This window comes from Engystomops pustulosus, chromosome 3 (assembly GCF_040894005.1).
Source record: "Engystomops pustulosus chromosome 3, aEngPut4.maternal, whole genome shotgun sequence".
NCBI lineage: Eukaryota > Metazoa > Chordata > Amphibia > Anura > Leptodactylidae > Engystomops > Engystomops pustulosus.
In genome coordinates, this window is record NC_092413.1 from 56,500,810 (window position 1) to 56,521,248 (window position 20,439).

The 20,439-nt window shown below is 41.1% G+C and overlaps 1 protein-coding gene across 7 annotated transcripts in view; it reads right to left on the reverse strand.

Moving 5' to 3' along the window:
- Positions 1-4,349: 4,349 nt before the first annotated feature.
- Positions 4,350-20,439, reverse strand: part of BIRC6 (baculoviral IAP repeat containing 6) — a 168,878-nt gene continuing 152,788 nt past the window's right edge. For all 7 annotated transcript variants that reach the window (XM_072140848.1, XM_072140851.1, XM_072140850.1 and 4 more), the window contains exons 72-74: positions 19,176-19,364; positions 7,269-7,403; positions 4,350-5,195 (exon numbers count right to left, since the gene is read on the reverse strand). In XM_072140848.1, the coding sequence (XP_071996949.1) occupies positions 5,016-5,195; positions 7,269-7,403; positions 19,176-19,364 (504 nt within the window). In that variant the 3' untranslated portion in view covers positions 4,350-5,015. The remainder of the gene's footprint in view (positions 5,196-7,268; positions 7,404-19,175; positions 19,365-20,439) is intronic.

Sequence of the window (20,439 nt, forward strand, 5' to 3'; positions counted from 1 at the left end):
GTCATGGGGGACGTGGTGGAAAACAAGGTAATCTGGAGGATCGTTTCTGAGCACACTAGAGCATATTTCAACAGATACAGAATAGACAGTGTAAAGTTATTCAGAACGTCAAACTGCATCATATTTATCAGAATAGCCAATGAAGAATCAATCTACACAAGATGGCCTAAATTAACTATTTTTTTTTTAAAGCTTGGTTTACACCAAAAATAAAATGTTCCAGCCGCATTTGTGTAGTTTTACACCCAACTTCGTACACTCCCCATTCGACAATCCCTTGACTAAAGCATGTTCCCTTTGTCATATAGTAGTGAGGCTGCTTTGACACTTTCAGATTATTTTCCTGTCAGACTTTCTTCTCAGTTTTTCACACACTATTTTAGCAGTTGCTGCATTTTTCACACCCAGCAGTAAAGAAACTTGGTCTGTGTTTTCTTTTCATACCAATGATTCAATGAAAAATGTGTTTAGATGCCTCCCCATCGATTTTAATGGGGTAATTAATGTTTCAATTTCAGGGACCAATGAGAGGGACTCGCTTGAGAAATACACTGTATAATCCCCTTGATAAATGTAGTGCAAGGCATTTTTGAGGCTTTTTTGAAGTTACCTCACGTCTTGGTAGGAAATAGATTGATAAATAAGCGTCACTGCATTGTGCCCTTTCTCTCGTTATAGTATTGGAAATGAACTACTGTATGTTACTATTTCCTCAGGTCGATCAGGTCAATCCCTTCACAATGGGTCACTGACAGCATGCACTGGATGTGTAGGGACAAGTCACATGGATCAGGAAAGTGGTAACAGACAGTTTTCATGCCATTAATATGTTATCAAACGAAACAAAGGATCACTACAATTAAAAATCTAATGCAGGACGCCGATTGTAAGAAAACTTATGAAAGCTATGACTTGTTTCATAAGTGCAAAATCAGAGGTTTATTTGTAGCAACTCACCTGCACGATCCACTGGAAGTTCCCCTGTATATTTCAAAGCCATGGGAATAACCTAAAGCAGCATCTGGCACTGTAGGATTTGGCTGTAGCTTGTGGATAAGATTTGTAGAAATCATAATTAATGGGGCATGTGCAACTTTGTTGTGGCTTTGTGCTCTTGGCTTTTTCTGATGGTCAGAGGTGTCTTAGGAACTTTTTTTTTTTTAATAAAATAACACGAGATTAGGTCTTTTTGTTCAAAAATTAGCAAAATCACAACCACTTTTCTATGCCCGAGAAGAGCTGGTAGTGATTTGCGGCTTTTTACATAAAGTTGCAATTTTAAGAATCTCAAGAGCGATAACTCACTGCAGAAACCCAGACAATAGTGAATGGACGTCACCTTAGGTGCAAAAAAAAAAGTGGCAAAAGTGCACATACACCATAGACAAAAAAATGACAAAAAAGAAAAAGCCAAGCCAACAAAAGTTAAATGTGCCCCATTATGTTTCTACTGTAGACCACAGCAGATTAGATGCTAATAAACTTCAAACAGTTAACCCTTTGCAATCAATGTGTCCCCTACCTTAACAGCTTTCTTCTATTTTTTCAGATTGCGCATCTATGATGCATGATGAGCGGTTTGCAACAGCTTTCTTCTAGGCCATTATATCAATGTTTTATTGTAAAACAATCTAAATGGAAGGTGGTTGACCTAACTTTTCATATAATCTGAGAAGCTGCAACAATGTATTTGAAAGATCTTTTTGCTCTTTCGATTCCTTTAAAAAAAAAAAAAAAAAAAAGTGGTTGGCCACTGTATGGTAATTTTCTTCTTTATCAGGTGCATGATATTAACCGGTTAAGGACCGGGCCCTTTCCCGTTCTTTCATTTCCATTTTTCACTCCCCACCTTCAAAAATCTATAACTTTTTTATTTTTACACGTAAAAAGCTATGTGATGGCTCGTTTTTTGCGTAACAAATTGCACTTCATAGTGATCGCATTGAATATTCCATGCCATGTACTGGGAAGCGGGAAAAAAATTCCAAATGCAGTGAAAATGGTGAAAAAACGCATTTGTGTCGTATTCTTGTGGGCTTGGATATTACGGCTTTCACTTCACGCCACAAATGACGCATCTTATTTATTCTTTGGGTCAGTACGATTACAGGGATATCAAATTTGTATAGGTTTTATAATGTTTTCATACATTTACAAAAATTAAAACCTCATGAACAAAATTTTTTTGTTGTATGGAGTTGAGGGTGGTGCCATCTTTTGCGACTTTTGATGATGTTTTCAAAGATATTATTTTTTAGGGCTGTACGACCTTTTGATCACTTTTTATAGAATTTTAAATTTTTTTTTTTAAATGGCAAAAAAGTGCCAGTTTTGACTTTGGACGCGATTTTCCGTTACGGTGTTAAACGCAGTGAAAAACAGTTATATTTTGATAGATCAGGCATTTCCGGACGCGGCGATACCTAATGTGTTTATGATTTTTACTGTTTATTTATATTTATATCAGTTCTAGGGAAAGGGGGGTGATTTGAATTTTTAGGTTTTTTTATTATAATTTTTTTTTTTTTTTTTTACTTTTTTTTAAGTTTTATTTTTACTATTTTTCAGACTCCCTAGGGTACTTTAACCCTAGGTTGTCTGATCGATCCTACCATATACTGCCATACTACAGTATGGCAGTATATGGGGATTTTACTCCTCATACATTACAATGTGCTGATAGCACATTGTAATGAATGGGTTAACCCGAAGTAGCTTCGGGTCTTTGTGAGACCCAAAGCTACCATGGCAACGGATCGCCGCTCCCCGATGACATCACGTGGAGCGGCGATCCTTGGAAAGATGGCGGCGCCGGCACCGATCGCGGGTGTTACCGGTAAACCTTTGCTGCAATATGCAGCAGAGACTTACCGGCTATGGAGAGGGCTCGGCCCGCGAGCCCTCTCCATGCATCAGAACGCGTTCGCCGCCGTGAATACACGGCGGGCGGTCGCGAACCGGTTAAACTTAGCAATACATATTCAGATTAAGTTCTACGCCATTTTCATGAAATCAGAATCCATGGTACTAGTTCAGAAATGCCTTTCTGCTCTGCAGCCTATTGCTCCCATCACATGGCAAGTCAAGTGAACACACACAGCCATAAACACTTTCTCCTACAGCGTCTTGTGAGCCATTTGTGCAGTGATCCTCTTTCTCTATTACACAGCCATCTCACTGGAGCTCTTATGGAGGAGAAGTGTGCAGGAAGCACTGCACTGCTTCTCCAACCATGGGATGTCCCCACCACCCCTTACTGCAATGATGGCGAACCTATGGCACAGGTGCCAGAGGTGGCACTCAGGGGCCTTTCTGTGGGCACCCAGGCTGTCGCCCCAGGACAAAGTTCACCAGACAGGATTTAAATCTTCCTGCAGACCTAGACAATTGAGACGCAGCTCTTGGCACTCTTTGAAAGTGACGTATCCTTTACTGATTGGAACTGCAAGAGGAGTAAGAAGGTGTGAACAGGGACAGAATATTTTTGGAGGTCCTACTACTGGCCCCACGATTCTTCCTGTACTGAGACACCCTGGAGAGAAGCTACAATGATGTCTGAATTTGCTTTCCTGCTTTCAACTGTATTGGTGTCCTCAGGGGGCTGATACGATTAACGGTTGTGGAACAAAAGAGAGCAATAAGTTACTGTTTAAATTGTCAAGTTGGCACTCGATGGTAAATAAGTAGGTTTTGGTTGAAATTTGGGCACCCGGTCTCTAAAAGGTTTGCCATCACTGCCCTACTGTTTAGGCTGATTCTCCTTCCTTTTACCAAAGCTGAAGCACTGCAAACTCCTCAGTCCAAACAGAGCTGCACACAGCTTTTCACACCAGCCCCATGTTACACAGCAAACGACAGACTAACAGGGAAAGGAGATCACTGCACAGATATCTCAAAAAACATAGGGGAGTGAGGGCCCAGTGGAGTGTATGGTCTCACAACCCTCCAGGAAGGCATTTCTGAAGGAGAGTTGTGGCTTCTGATTTCATGGAAATTGTTCAGAACTTTATCTTAGTATATATTGGGAAGATGATTCCAATTAACCAAGTGGCCAACCCCTTTAACAATTCAAAGTGCAAACCTTACAAAATATACTATTCCCTAATACAAATATTGTGTATTTTGTAGTAGATGTGTTCATTTAGTCCTTCAGAGAAGAATTAAATTACTAGAGTCCAAACCTAATTTGCAAACTTACAATCATACTGTAAAACTGCAAATACTCTAATGCCCATGTCCTCTTTAATATGGTGAATAGTAATTTGTAATATTTAATGGTAAAATGTACAATAAAACCAGAAATAATTGGTGTGTATTGGGTGCGGCACAAACTAAGAGACAGATAAATCTAGAATTGAGCAAGAACTGGAGGTAAAACCATGTCCATTTATTACATGTGCATTAAATGAAACAGACTGTGATAAATTCAGTCTAACAAGAGCAAGTCTCCAGTTCTAGGGTCTTTTCCATAGTAGGTATATTCTTTAAAAAAAAAGAAAAAAATGTACCAGTAATTGACTTATTAGGGAGCAGGTCTGTTTAAAGTTTATTGAAGAAGAATGCAGGAGTTTTCTGTAGAAATCAAATATGAGAATGAAGGTATGGCCAAAACCTATCAAATTCTGTGAAAATTTGCAGTCTTTAAATAGTTATAAGAATGACCAATATATATCTTTGTTACAACGCCCTCAAATCGGTAAAAAAACAAAACAAAAAAAAAAAAACATTCAGTAAACATTCTTTCGTAAGGAACATTTCCCTTATTTCAGTGATTTCACCAGTTTCTTGCTAAACTTACCAATCAGTGGTTCTCACAAATGAAAAATAAAAGCACAAAAAAAAAGTTTACACTCTTTTACAGGTAAAAGATCATTATGAATTATCTGTATAACCTTAAGGGCATAGAATAGTTTTAGCTTCATTAACTATTACATAATTAGCTTCTTACATACAAATATGGACATATTTGGCTGTGCTTCAAAGCCTGTGTGTGTAAAAGTCCATGCCGATGCAGCTCAGAATTTAAAGTCACCAGGGTTGTCTTTACTGCTGCTGGGTTTGACCTGTTCGTGCAATGATGCCTCCTCGCAGCTTGCTGTAGCAAGGCATTTTTCTGTAGACTCATCAGCGTCTGGGTCCAAGCCTTCAGGGCACTGGAGCTTTAGGAGCTCTTCCCGGAGTTGAGCTGTATGTCGCTGCACACAAAGCAAAAAGAAAAGTATGGTCAGCATGTTACTGTAATAAATTGTTCTCTCTAGAGCCACAAAGCACAGGGCTACATGGGATTCGCTGTGTATCAAAAACATTCTCCGAGGAGCCCCAGGGAATTCTTCCCATCAACAGGTGATGGTAGGTGCTGGTCATCTAAGAGGAAATTCTGGGAAAGAATTGACTTAACCCTTTCATTACCGGGCCCTTTCCCATTTTTGCAATTCCTTTTTTTACTCCCCTCTTACCACAAGACATATAGACTTGAAAAAGTGGCAATACAGACATTTAGGCGCCATTTTCTTTTACGCGATTCAACTGTGGGAATAACTCTCTTTATATTTTGATAGATCATAGTGTTTGGGACAAGGGGATACCTCAAGTTTAAAATTTACTTTTTTTTAATATGTGTGGAAAGGGGGCGATTTGAATTTTATTTCTTTAATTTTTTTTTTTTTAAACTATTATTTCAGGCCCCCTAGGGTGCTTTAACCCTCAGGGGTCTGATCACACATACACAGGTGGACAAAAATTGTTGAAATGGAAAAAACAAAAACATAATGGCCACAAAAATAACTGACAAAACCAAAAATAAAATAACATTTTTACAAAAATTAACAATTAAAGGAAGTTATTGATTTTTAACCATGATATAACAGAATTAAAAAAACAAACACACAGGTTTGGACAGATATGATGGTTCCCTTAACTTTATATTTTGTTGTACAACCTTTTGAGGCAAATCGCTGCAATTAAACAATTTCTCTAATTGTCACAGAGACTTCTGCACCACCTTAACAGGTATTTGGGCCACTCCTCATGAGCAAACTGCTTCAGTTTTTTGGGGGTTTAAGGGTAACTTTTCCAGATGGCTATTAAAGCTCCTTCCAAATCTACTCAATAGGATTTCAGTCGAGGCTCATAGAAGGCCACTTCAGAATGGCTAAGTGGAAAACATTGGACTAATCTTGGCTGTTTTCAGCTGTGTGTTCTGGGTCATTATCCTGTTACAAGACCCATGACCTGCGACAGAGACCAAGGTTGACACTGGGGAGCACATTTCTCTCTAGAATCAATTGTTAGTCTTGAGATTTCATTGTACCCTGTACAGATTCAAGACACCCTGTGCCAGATGCAGCCCCAGAACATAACAGAGCCTCCTCCCAGTTTCACTGTAGGGATAGTGTACTTTTCAAGATATGCTTCATTTTTCTATCTGAACATAGAGTCGATGTCCCATGGACATTCTCCCAGAAACTTTGTGGCGTATCAGCATGTAGTTTCAATCTTGCTTCTTTATGATTCATCTTTAGCAATGGTGTCCTCCTTGGCTGTCTTCCACCAAGTCCTCTTTGGCTCAAAAAACCATGGATGCTGCCATCTGACACTGATGTTCCTTGAGCTTGAAGTTCACCTTCAATCTCTTTTGATATTTTTCTGAGCTCTTTTGTTATTGTCATCAATATACCTCCTGTGGCCCAGTCCAGGGAGGTTGGCTACAGTTCCATAAAGCTTTCATTTCTATGCAGCTATAGTCAGAGGAACATCAGTCTTCTAACATTTACCTTTAACATGCTTGTCTTATTTTTTTTTTCCAAAGCTGAGACAACTCTTTCATTGGCTCCCTCTGGTCCATGTTGAGAGTGGTGCACACCATGTCACCAAACAGCACAGTGAGTAGCTGTAGCTCTATATAAAGGCCCACTGACTGATTACAATGTAGACACCTGTTCCTGTGCTTAAATCAGGGGTACCATCATTTCTGCCCAGGCCGGTTTCATGAGTTGTTTCATCACTGCAATTTGACAGAAGTCCATTATTGTCCGGTATTGAAGTTAAAAGGGGTCTTCCTACCAAACAATGTAGGCCGTATCCAATGGACTTGATTGGTGGAAGTCTCTGGGAGCAATAAGGGGTCAACAGAGGTACCTTGAACTCTCACCCCTTCTCACCAATCCGCAAGTTAAGCCCTATCCTGTGGAAAGGGCCTAATTGGCCTGGTCATAGAATCCATTTAATGAAGTAAAAATAGCATAGAGCTCCACATGTAAAAGTCTTACCTTTAATGCTGCTGCGTGGTGGGACATCGTCCTGCCAACACGTTTGTCACTGCTGAATTGCTGAATATCTACTATCCAGTCTTCACACTGAGCCATGATCTCCGCTCGCTTCAAGTAAAAGTGTTTATGAATCACCTGCAATGAGCAAGAAGTTATTATTACTACTTTACTTTATTTGGTCAAAACCCATAACCTGAAATTTTTGTGACACACAAGTCAGACCGGGAATAGGTTAGTGTCTCTTGTACGGCCCAAGGTATAACACAGGGCATAAGCTGTGAACCAGACATAACTACGAATCAGGGAGATGCTTTTTCGGCTGTTAATCACATTTGGGAAACTGATAATATGGTCATCCCATGTGAAGACACTCATCTTTCCTGAAAAGTCTGTTAACAGTAAGTTTGGCCACTTATAAACTTTACCAAGTTTAAATCCTAAAAAGGGTCCCACACATAAGGGCTTTGAAAAGGCTAGTGTCTGGTCCGAGTAGATAAACGGGTATGTTTAGCACAGCAGTCTGATAGAAGTAAACAGCCTTTATTCCATGTGTGTGCCAGGTCTCCTCCGTTCTCTGTGCCACCCAACCCCAATCCTTCAATGAGGGAGAGTGATAGCATCTGCTGAACAGCTTGACTGACACATCCATCATAATAGTAGTGTGTATAAACTTTATAAAGCTTTATTAGAGTATAGATCTATCTGTGTCACAGTGCACAAGTGTATTTGTGTGTGTATTATCTGTGCCCTTGGCCTCCATGCCCTTGGCTTACGTCCCAACCAGGAAGTGCTCGCCCACTTCTGGAGCTAAAGATTATTTTATAAGAAGGGTTGATAGATATCAGGATGGAACTCATGCTATGAAAAAAGCCAGCAGCTTTATATAGAAATTGCTGTCAAAAGGTTCTCTCCAGCTGTGCTATATCTATTTTGAGACAATGCTCCAGAACAGTTATCTAGCCAAAATATTGCCAAAACTGACATGTCAGGAGAGAGACATATCCTCTGTTACTAGTCAGTGAGCTACAATGTATCCTTATATGTATGTGGGGGTAACACTATCGTCTTACAGGACTGGTTCGGTCACTGAAAAAGTTGATACCTGTACACAATAGTCTGACTTTTATAACCTTAAATATAGTATTCTTTAAATCAATAAGTAAGCTACAGATATTTTCAAGGTGACCCAGAATATCCTTACATTACCATTTATAGGAATTCCATGTATATATATACAGTCCCAGATTTAACACCTGCCTCACAGACGACCCCCGTTTACAAATGGACCTCTCTGTATGCTGGTCCCAGGTTGCAATGATCAACTGTAAAGTGTCTGCAATGATGCTTTATTGTTAAATCTTGTTCCCTTGTCAACCCAAAAATTGGAAAATATAATAGTCACTGGGACCAAAACATACATTGGCTGGAGTTAGACCAACTAAATATATCTGTTCTGACTTACAAATTCAACTTGAGAACAAACCTACAGAATTTATCATGTAACCTGGGTGTATATGGGAGACAAATACTGCTACACTTCCCATAGAAATGTGAACCTCCTTCACTCCACCCAGCAGGGCTTTTGCTACTGAATTCAGATTTGGTAAAACAAGTGTAAAACAGATAAAGAGAAAATGAATAATAAGTTTAAGATCTTACAAGAAGGAATAGTCAGAGCGGTAGGCAGCCACCACCTTAGTGCCTCCCTTGCATCAGACTACCAATTAAACCTGTGGGATACTTGTTTACAGTTGCAAATCTTCACCCCTGACATCAGGTGACACGTGAAAACGAAAACAATTACACAAATGTTGCTATAATTGATGGCATGTTGCTTCATCTTACAAAGCAGGATAGAGGAAGAGATAAAAATGAAAGTTTCACATGAACCATCCCATTAACCTGGAACATTGAGAAACATTGCAACCTCTGCTCCGATACACAATACAGACATGACCAGAATGTAAATCCAGAGGAAGGGAACATGATTTTATGGGGTTTTATCTATAGCATCCATAGTGTTACTCTGACTTTCACCACAAATTGCAAATAAAGCAATAGTTGCAGCATTATTAGAAAATCTAGAGATGACCTCAAAAGGGAAACTCCATACAGGCAGTTCCCGACTTACAGATGACCCAGTTACAAACTGCACCCTCTGCCCATTGTGACCTCTGGTGAAGCTCTCTGGATGTTGGTAATTTACTGATCTCAGCACCAGGTAGCAATGATTAATGTAAGAGTTATGAAAGGTGTCTGCAATAAAGCTTTATTGTTGACCCTTGTCCACATGACAACACAAAATTATGAAATCCCTACCGTCACAGGGACACCTACTTTGGAGTTACAATTACAGAACATACAATTTCTGACTTGCATACAAATTAAACTTAATAACTAACCTACATAACCTATCTTATATGCAACCTGGGTACAAAAAGTCTTTACCATCAAGTACAAGGGTTAACTTTTTGTAAAGTTTTTTTGTCAATTTGCAGATAATGGGGGACATTTACATAAAGTGTCGCTGTCTGCATTGGCTTTGTTACAGACCTGCTATCGGAAAGGAGATACACATTGTGGAGCTGTGCACATACATTTCTGGCGCCAAGACCATTTTCTGTCCGTGGGACCAAAATCTGCCCCGAGCACCAGAAATGTGTCCAACAGTCTGAGAATAGGGAACAGTGCAATAGCACTGTTTTGTGTCCCTGATAGACCAAATTTCTTTTGGTCTACTTTCCGCCAGTTTACAGCGCCCAAAAATGGCTGCGACATATTAATTGTGTCTGAATTTCCACGCCCCTTTTCGGAGAAGAGTCGGAGCAGGCGGGAAAAGTTATTTTTTCTCGCGCCACCAGCTAATAAATAGGACAGAGAGCAGAACATGCGGTGAGAGCCCCACAAAACTGGCGGAAACACCATAGTAAATGTCCCCCAATGTGTTACCCCTTTTGTACAAAGTGTTGCATTCCTTATTTTACACGGAAGGGACAAACTTATTTTCTATGGAGAAATCAAACATGCAGCCATTCCCATATTACACAAGGAGTTTGCAGACTATCAACACACCATTCAAGTCTAACATATAAGATCTGCATTATTGCCCCCTGAAAGTACAACAGGGGTCCACATCACAGGAAATTAAATAACTACTGTCTTTCTGGGCAGTCAGGACAGAAACAGGAGGGATGGCAGAGGGGCTTTAAAAACCTTAAAGGGGAATTTCCATCAAAGACATTGATGACATTCACAGATTACTCTTCCATAGCCTATTGTATGGGTATGTGGGTTCCATATCCAGGTGGACAAAACTTAAAGAGAACCCGTCATGCAAAATAACCCCCCTAAGCTAAATATATTTTCATAAACTGCAATTCGAGAGCATTGCCTCTATCCCTTCATTGTCCTTCTACATGCCTGTAAACCTAAGCAATGAGGTCCTAAAGCTGTATGCAAATGACCTGTGAAATGTCCAATGAAGCATTAGCATATTCAAGCTGTCCACCTTATTCATGAGTGGGAGGCACAGCCACACCCCCAGTGCATGATTGACAGCCTGTATAATGGTCTGAGGCTGTATAATGATGTGCTTCCTGGTGCTGGTGGCCACGCCCCCTGCACCGTGTGTATGTATAGGAGAGATACAGCAGCTCCATGCAGCCATGTTACAGCAGAACATGTCAGATTCATGTGTAGCTGATGTCTGTGTCTCTCACATGTGTATTAGGAGGATGCAGCATGTCAGCAGATGCAGCACACACACTAGCCATGCTTTACTATACATTACACACAGACATGAGCAGGGGGAGGGGGAACAGGGGTGACATCACTGCCTCTGACCATGTGACCAGCCTCATTTACATGATAAAAATAGATGATTTTACAATGAATAATGTATGAAATAACTAGATAAAGGCTGGGATGGGATCCTTGTGAGCTGCTCCAACAGGTAGTAGTGACAGGAGAAGTGACACAGACCTGATGACAGGTGTACTTTAAGGTAAAATAATAGAGCTACTGTATATATGTACAGAATAAAAGTAATTGGCCAAAGTATAGAGAAAATAGATAACCTTTGTGGTCAGACCGCTGAGATTTTAGCACGCCCAGCAACAGCCAGACTAATAGATTTGTGGAGTATAGGACGTTTCTAGCATCCAATCATCTTGCTAATGTTTGCTGTGACCTCCCATGAAGTACATGAGGTCATCTCAATCCAGTACAAAGCACTTGATACTGTTTCCAGAGCTCCCCCTCACTGATCTGAAAGACCTGTAAATATCAGAAAACCCTAGACATGTTCTCTCCTTGGCTGTATGTACTAATAAAACAGAAAAGCATGTCTGAGTGTAATGCAGAGTAGTGACCCTTATAATTATTCTGGACATAAATCAGGGAGAGACTACTTATTTTTAGATCTCTGGAATAAATGTGTGCCCTTTTCAAAGTCAGACCTGACAAGAGAAGTAAAATGGAAGGGTTATGTGATTGCGGGAAGCGGGATAAAAGGAATGAGTAAATATCTGGAAGCTCAGCCTCATCTTGTCTGTGGAGAGAGACATTAGACTGCTGCACTCTGTGGGAAGAAAGAATTTACAGGTCATCATGGCCTAAATGGACTGTGCATCAATGAAGTGTATGTCTACCCTTGAGATGCACTGCCAAGAATGTGCTACATTTACCGTAGTTAGGGAACATTCTGTAGCTACAGTACAAAACCTTACAAAGATTTGTGCCATATGGTCAGGGGACAGATGGGAATTCAAATAACATGGAAATAGGGGGGGGGGGGGGAGGGATATATCTGGAAATAGGAAGGACAGAGACACACCATATAGACCAGATCAATCCTATACAGGCAGATCCCCTATGGCAGTGATGGCAAACTTTTTAGAGACTGAGTGCCCAAAACCCACTTATTTATAGCAAAGTGCCAACACAGCTATTCTAGCATTAAATTAAAATCTTCTTGCCCCATGCTATATCACAGCTTTCAGCGGTCCTGAGGACACCAATATAATTGACAGAAGGTGGGAAAATTCAGATTGCCATTGGAACTTCCCAATGAACAGGAAGAATTGTGGGGCCAAGAGCAGAAGCTTCAATGGCTTCTCTTCCTGCAGTCTCAGGTATACACCCCTGGGCTTCCTGGACAAATCCTGTCTGGTGAATTCTACGCTGGGGCAACAGCCTGAGTGCCCACTGAGGGGGCTCAGAGTGCCACCTCTGGCACCCGTGCTATAGGTTCGCCACCACTGCCCTATGGGACTCTAATACATTCTTACATAACTTGGGGATCCTGGAGTTGCATTTAAAGGGAACTGGTTATAATAAATAATAATTCCTTAAATTTATATAGGGCTCACAGATTACGCAGCACTGCACAGAGCTTGCCAAATCAGTCCCTGTCCCCATTAGGCTCACAATCTAATCAATCTACCAGTATTATTTTGGACTGTGGGAGGAATCCAGAGGACCCGGAGGAAACCCACGCAAAGACGGAGAGAACATACAAACTTCTATACTACCTAGGAACGTAATCTTATGGTGTCATATTAAAGACAAGAATCTTATGGTTCAGGCTTGTACATGTGCAAGCTACAAAAACGGAGATACATACAGTTAAAACAAAAAGTTAAATGTAAAATTGCAGATAAAAAAAAATCTAATTCCTACCAACTCTTTTAGGGTGTGTATACATATTGCAGTTAAAATTTTATCAACTGCAGTAGTTTCCTAATTTAACTGAACTTAAATTCGAAGGGGAACCTGTTCAATAAATGTTATTCCCCTGTTCAGTCCAAGGGGTATTCTCATCAGGGCTTTGATATTTAAATTTAATTCATTTGCCATGCAGATACATTTCTTCAACTGGTTGTTCAAATTTTTTCCCATAAACATGGCCATGTTGTCTCTTAAAAATTAGGTTGTTTTTGGATACACCCATCACTGCTTTAAGGATTGCACAAAAAAAAAAAAATATATATATAGTTTTTGCATGAAATGGCTAGGAGTTACTGTATGTCCCACAACCGTCCTGTGGCAACGCTGAAGCTGTGTGGTCAGACAGGGCTCAATTATGCAAGTTCAGCCACCGCTGTCTGGGTGCCAGGGTGGTCACATCCAAGGACAGCCATCTTGTTTCTAAGGAACAACATGGCTACATTTATGGGAAATTATCTTTACACTGGAAAGTTTTTATTTAAATCATCCAATTGAAGTCCTCTACTGGTTGTAATGAAAACGAATAATACATGCTGACCCCTTCTTCAGACTCGGGAATACATAGTATTATTTGCAGAGGCTTTTCTTCATTGTATTTTATTGGCAGTGATTAGGATGTAATTATGTATCAAGTTCACCCAACTGCTCTGAACTATTTTCCACTAATTGTTATGCTCGTGATAAGTCATTCTCACTCTCCATTATAGAGAATTATGCAAGACACTAATAAGTGCAGCAGAAATTACTTCAATTAACCAACATTTATGTCAGTGGATTATAAATCAGTCCTCATTCTTTCCCCCACTCTTTGACAGGCAACATGAAGCGAGAAACCTGGCATTTTCCCTCTGCTGGTTGTTCCATGTCTAACAAGTTTAACATACCATTTTATTTTTAACCCGGATGGCAATAATTCATATTTCAATTTTCTTGGTTGAGCTCTTTCTTGGAAGAGGGGCAAGAAGTTATCAATTATACCTTGGGGAAGATATAAACCCGAGATTCCTGACACTCACGCACCTTTACACTCAATTAGACATGTGAAATTGCCCAGGAAAATTTATTGCTGGTGTCAAACTAACTTTGGTGGTAGCATAATTACTGCCATTTACTATAGGCTGAGCATATAAATAAAAATACCGACTTGTTATCTTAATTTGAATCAGAAAATAAGAGAATATACAGTGCAGCTGCTCTGCCATGTCTGTCATAGGCAACAAATCTTCTGTTCTCTGCGACATTTACATATAAGCAACCAGCAAAACCAGATTGTGTAGCAGGCTGTAAAACATTCAGATAAGAGGGGAGGGGGGGGGGTTGTTGAAGGGGAATTGCATCATGCATACTTCTTTCCACAATGTATATTAGAACATGAATTTATCTGACAAATAAAACTAGATAATTTGTTTCCTGAAACAATGATGCACTCTTGGCTAGCATAGGGCCTGACCACATTTTACATTCCAAAGGCGGCCTCTTTTGGGCCTTTGTTCTCTAAACCATGTACAGTCCCTGAAAAAATTGAAAATTAATTTCATAATGAAAATATTTTAAAAGGTCTTTCAGGTGAAATATACAAACTATAGCACTAAGAGCAGATACCTTTTACCTGCAGGTAAAAATAAAAATACTACAATATGCAAAGTAAGTATCAAAAGCTCTAAACATGGTTTTCCCACCTACTCTTTACAACACGTAGACACTTTTTTCTTAGACAATATTTATTGTATATGGAATACTGTGCATGCCCTGGGGCGCCGCCATTGTTCTCTCCCGGGCGGCGCCTAGTATGACGCGCCGCGGCAGAAGTCATACTAGGTGCCGCCCGCGAGAAGAACATGGCGGCGCCCAGCACGCTGAAGCAAGAAGAGCAGCCGGGAAGCCAGAAGAGGAGCCGCAATGACATCGGGGGAGCAGCGCTGTGCATCGGGGCCACCGGAGGGTTAGTATACAAGTTTATTATTTTTTTAGTCCATTAATTAATTAATTTTTGGTAGTACAGGCAGTCCCCGGGTTACGTACAAGATAGGAACAAACCTCCAGACCCCAAGTTGAATTTGTATGCAAGTCGAAATTGTATATTTTATAATTGAAATTCTCGACAATTTTTTTTTTTGCCTCAGTGACAATTGGAGTTTCAAAATTTATTGCTGTAATGGGGCCAAGGATTATCAATAAAGCTTCATTACAGACACCTTACAGCTGATCATTGCAGTCTGGGACTATAGTAAAGCATTCAGAGAGCTTCACCAGAGGTCACAGTGGGCAGAGGGGTCTGTCTGTAACTATGGGTTGTCTGTAAGTCGGGTGTCCTTAAGTAGGGGACCGCCTGTATTGACTCTTGTATAAGCCGAGGGGATGTTTTTCAGCACATTTTTTGTGCTGAAAAACTCGGCTTATACATGAGTATATACGGTACTTTCGGACTACAGGCGGTCCCCTACTTAAGGACACCCGACTTACAGACAACCCATAGTTACAGACGGACCCCTCTGCCCACTGTGACCTCTGGTGAAGCTCTCTGAATGCTTTACTATAGTCCCAGATTACAATAATCAGCTGTAAGGCTTCTGTAATGAAGATTTATAGATAATCCTTGGTCCCATTACAGCAAAAAAGGTTTAAACTCCAATTGTCACTGGGGCCAAAAATTTTTTTTGTCTGGATCTACAATTATAAAATATACAGTTTCGACTTACATACAAAATCATCTTAAGAACAAACCTCCAGACCCTATCTTGTACATAACCCGGGGACTGCCTTATAAGACACAGTTTTTAGCAAGAAAAATTCTTGCAACGAAATGCCTGCATCTTATAGACAGAAAGTCAGGCCTGCCAGACCTTTCTGAATGATGTAACAGAGATGGTGAGAGAGAAGAGCCTCTGAACTGCTCTGTCTCCCTGCCGCCCCAACAACCAAGGACCTTAGATGACATCATTGGGTCATGTGATTCTCAAGTCCAATGCCCCAGAGCAGAGATTCTGCATACATAGGATGAAAGGTCTGTGCCCCGCAGCTACACGAGAATGTAGGTGGCTGTAGGGCTGCTGGATGGAGTTGGAGAAGATGGAAGGGAAGAATACTGAGGGGATGAGAAGCTGAGAGGATTGTTATACACAGAGGGGATAAAGATGTGATGGTGAAGAGGGAGTTATTAATTATAAGTGATTGGTATCTGATGGTATGTGAGGAGGGGGGGGGTAAACTGAGGGGGATGGGAAGGTGATAGGACTTAGCAAATATGGTGGGTAGAAACAGCAGGGTACGGAATGTGGGTTAGTAGTTAGAATTAGGGTTGAGCGCTTATGGTGTGTGTTTGGGACGGCATACATGTAACAGGACTTGCGTGTGTATGCAGCAAATGCAGCACATCTGACTGTGTGTGCATGTAGCTGAGATAGATGTGTCCGACCCCCTTTTTATGATGTCCAAAACTAGGGAGAGAGGAGTAAACACTCCTCACCCCTAACCTCTCAATAGAGACGCGAGTGGCCGGCACCGTAACGCAGCAAAATATAGGACATGTGCATGGTCAGTGCGGTAAGACAATGTTCACTGCACCGTGACTGGGCGGCCCCAATTACGTTAGTCTGTATGAGGCCTAAGGTGTACACCAACTAAGGGAAAGTTTCCTAAGAAGCCATTTACCATATGGAATTTTTAGAGTGCAGGAGCTGAGCAGTCTATGGAGAAGTAACATGCAAACTCCTTATAAATGTTGCCCTTGAATGGATGTTTCCCATGGATACTAAAGACTGTGCCATATCAAAGCTTTATTTTAATAGTAAATGAACATCTGATTTCCATTCACCTTTAGATTCTTGTACCCCACTTATACCCCTTAACTACTACACATTAAAGGTTTATACATTATATCAAACTATTTCTGCATCAGAATAGTCGCTTTTCTCATTATTAAGTAGCTTTGCAGATCACTTTGAGTGCAGGGCTGCAAATAAAGATGTCAGCCGAGGAACTTGAGGAAACTATAAAATGGGACTTCAATTAAGAAAAATAGTAAACGTCCCTTTATTTGGCATATATTAATTTTCTCAAAACCTGGCAAATTTATTTGTGAAATAAAAGTGTTAACCAACAGTCAAAGAATATTTCCTTTGGGAAATGTCGTGTAATTTAAGGTCTGAATTGTGAAGCCTATGGTTCTGCGCTCAGCAAAGTGTATTCCCATCAAATCCAGTTCACAGAGGCAGGCAGCTGGAGAGACGAGCACTTTGTAAAAGTCATTATCTGCTCGCAGTGAGCAATTGCCTTACCACCAGGCTATATCCATCTGGATTTATCTCACTCCTCCACCTTTCTAAGGGAGAGGCCGGGTGTCAGCCGCACTTGTACAAGTTATTAAGACAACCAGCAGTACAGATGGCTACAAAACAAAGTGACTTGACTGTGTTGGCCTCCTGATCCTCATTTACATGCTGACAACAACAAACATAGCGCAGCATTACAAGACTACTTTGTAATCCTTTCAGCACATTCACTTGTCATTATCCGCTAAGTGCTACCGGCTTCTAATGTCCTGTTGCGGTCTCCACCACCATGGAAGCACCCTTGGGAGTCAGATGTGGTGCGGTGCCTTGAGGCTATATGGAATTTGGTATGAATGGCTCTGCTAATTCAATCTTGATTGCGGTGACCTTAAAGGGGTTGTCCGAGTTAAAAAAAATAAATAAAATATATGTGGCCGGGAGCAGGCTGCCAAAAATAATAAAGATGTACTCACCTCCGGTGCCCTCCGGTATCCGTGGCCGGGTACGCCTATCCGTCCCTATACACAGCATTGTGTATGGGGGCCGGAAGGTTGCCGGGTCCGTCCGGAACCGAGTCCAGCGCTGCTCCGGCGGCCATGTTTGTTTACATGGCGCCCGGACCGGAGCGACAGCAGCGGTGGATACGGGAGGGCACCGGGAGGTAAGTACAGCTTTATTGTTTTAGTCAGCCCGCTCCCGGCCACATATAGTTTTTTTTCTTAAACTCGGACAACCCCTTTAAAGGGCATTTAATACCTTCTAGAGACTATTTTTATAGCTTATTACTGCATTCCCCACTTAATGGGTCTATAAGCAGGAATCAAAAGCCCAGATAAAAATGTCTACAGATTTTTAGAGATTTGTACAGTGTTTCAAAAGACACTTCGCAATTTTTCAAAGTAGCACAATGACACAGTCTTTCACACCATTATACTTCAGTGTCAATCCTTTATTCTAAAAAAATCTATATAACAAGATTAAGTAAGATATGACCTTGTACGCAAAATTCACCAGTTTGGCGGTACGGGGGGGGGGGCACTCTGCTGTGGACATGACGCTACGGCGGGGAGGTGCACTCTGCTGTGGACATGACGCTACGGCGGGGAGGTGCACTCTGCTGTGGACATGACGCTACGAGGGGGGGGGGCACTCTGCTGTGGACATGACGCTACGGGGGGGGGGGGGGGACTCTGCTGTGGACATGACGCTACGGGGGGGGGGGGGGGCGCACTCTGCTGTGGACATGACGCTACGGGGGGGGTAACTCTGCTGTGGACATGACGGTACGGGGGGGGGGGGGGGGGGGGGGTAACTCTGCTGTGGACATGATGGTACGGGGGGGGGGGGGAGGGGACGACTCTGAACATTTTATTGATTGGCTAGACTACTGGACATTTTATTGATCAGAAGACACTGCTAGGCTTATACGGTATTTGTAGGGGTTAAGTCTATTCAGGGACTGTAAAAGGGACACTATTAGCTTCCTTTATCTCTAAACTATCAATGCTGTAAGAAGAATGCCAATTTAATACTGCTTAAGGAAATCTACCACCAGGATGAAGGATTGTAAACCTTACATGCTGGTGTGTGCCCTATCTGGCAGGATCTGTTCTTTTAGCTTCTATGTCCTTGTTTTAAAAGAAAAATGGCGCTATAGAGCTTGGAGCCCCTCAAGCTCATTTGCATATTTCTTAAAAAAATATAAGCAAAAATAAGAGCAGATCCAGCCAGAGGGGGCACACACCCTCTGCAAGTGTGCTTGTTTTACAATCCTTGTGGAAAATTAAGGACAGAGGAACTTATTTCTTTAATAAAGTAGATCATCATTTGCACTATTCATGTTAAAAGTTTAGTTACTCATTAATAAAACCAATAAATTCTGTACACAAAAAAAAAAAAGGGAACTTACCTCTTTAAAACACGGTGAAGGATTCCGAATTTGTTCTAGCATGGCCCACTTGACTGTGGCCTGTCTAATATTGCCATCGTATTCTCTGGAGCTCTGCGTGCCACTTGGTGTGCCTCTTGATCTCTCGTATCCAGGCTCATTAAAATATGGTTCAGAAACAAGGATAAGGGACTGGACAGACACCAACACCTGCAAAGCAAAGAACAATTAACAAAGATTCCACTGTGAGGTCTAAAATCACATGGGACAGCTGATTCCCTGCATGTCACATACTGCTGTGTTCAGGGAGAGGGAACTGCAGGAGCGCTGGTGCCAAGCTGGTGGAAGAAGGTAGGGACTTCTCAATGTAACCGGTATATTCACCATTCACACTCTCGTGTAACTACTAATCAGCGCAGCGATGCAGTCAGTAATATGGATTACCTAAGCAGTTGGCATGTGGAAAATATTGGAATGCAAGTCACACACTCGTTTAACAAATGATTCCAAAGTTGGAGCAAGACAGCAGAAATCATAAGCTCTTCTCCCAGAATGCTTGGGGCAAGAATATAAGTCATCATTATGAGCAGATTTCTGGATAGACAGCTGTAAGTTCCAGCATGATATACATACTAAAGAACTATTAAAATGAGGGAATAGCAATCGCTGACAAATTATTCATTCGGGTTCAATTCCTTCTGCAGTGGAAAGCAATGAGAGAGTGTGTGGGGCTTAACACATTATCATTTATCAGGTTTATAGTGTTTGTCCCCCGCTAGCTTTCACACAGTCAGTTCATACACCAAATACAAAAAGTCTATTCAATTGTTCGAGATACACCATGAGCCCTTCTTCTAGAATCCATAGTAACCTAAATGAAAAATAAAGTTAATATGTTGGAAAATATCCATTGGCTATACAGACTACAAGCTTGTGACAGGCAGAATCCCATAGAAGAGGTCAGGATAAAGTAAAGATATTACTTTATATTAACATTCATTGAAACAGTGGAAATAGAGGTTCAATGTGAAATCAGAAAGATTACTAGGGAGATTTATCTGGCACCAAAACCATTGAGTTTCAAGCTTTGTCACAGGCTTGGTTAAAACATGCATTTTCGGCAGATCTATAACCCTCACAAGTACGGGGCAGGCACTAGTAGAGAAGGTGCGGCCTCCAGAAGATTCACTAAACATAAAATCTCCCCCAGCTCCATGAATACACATCTAAAATAATGTACGTTATCTCCAGCAGAAGGGAGGTCAATATTGGCACAGGGAGCCAC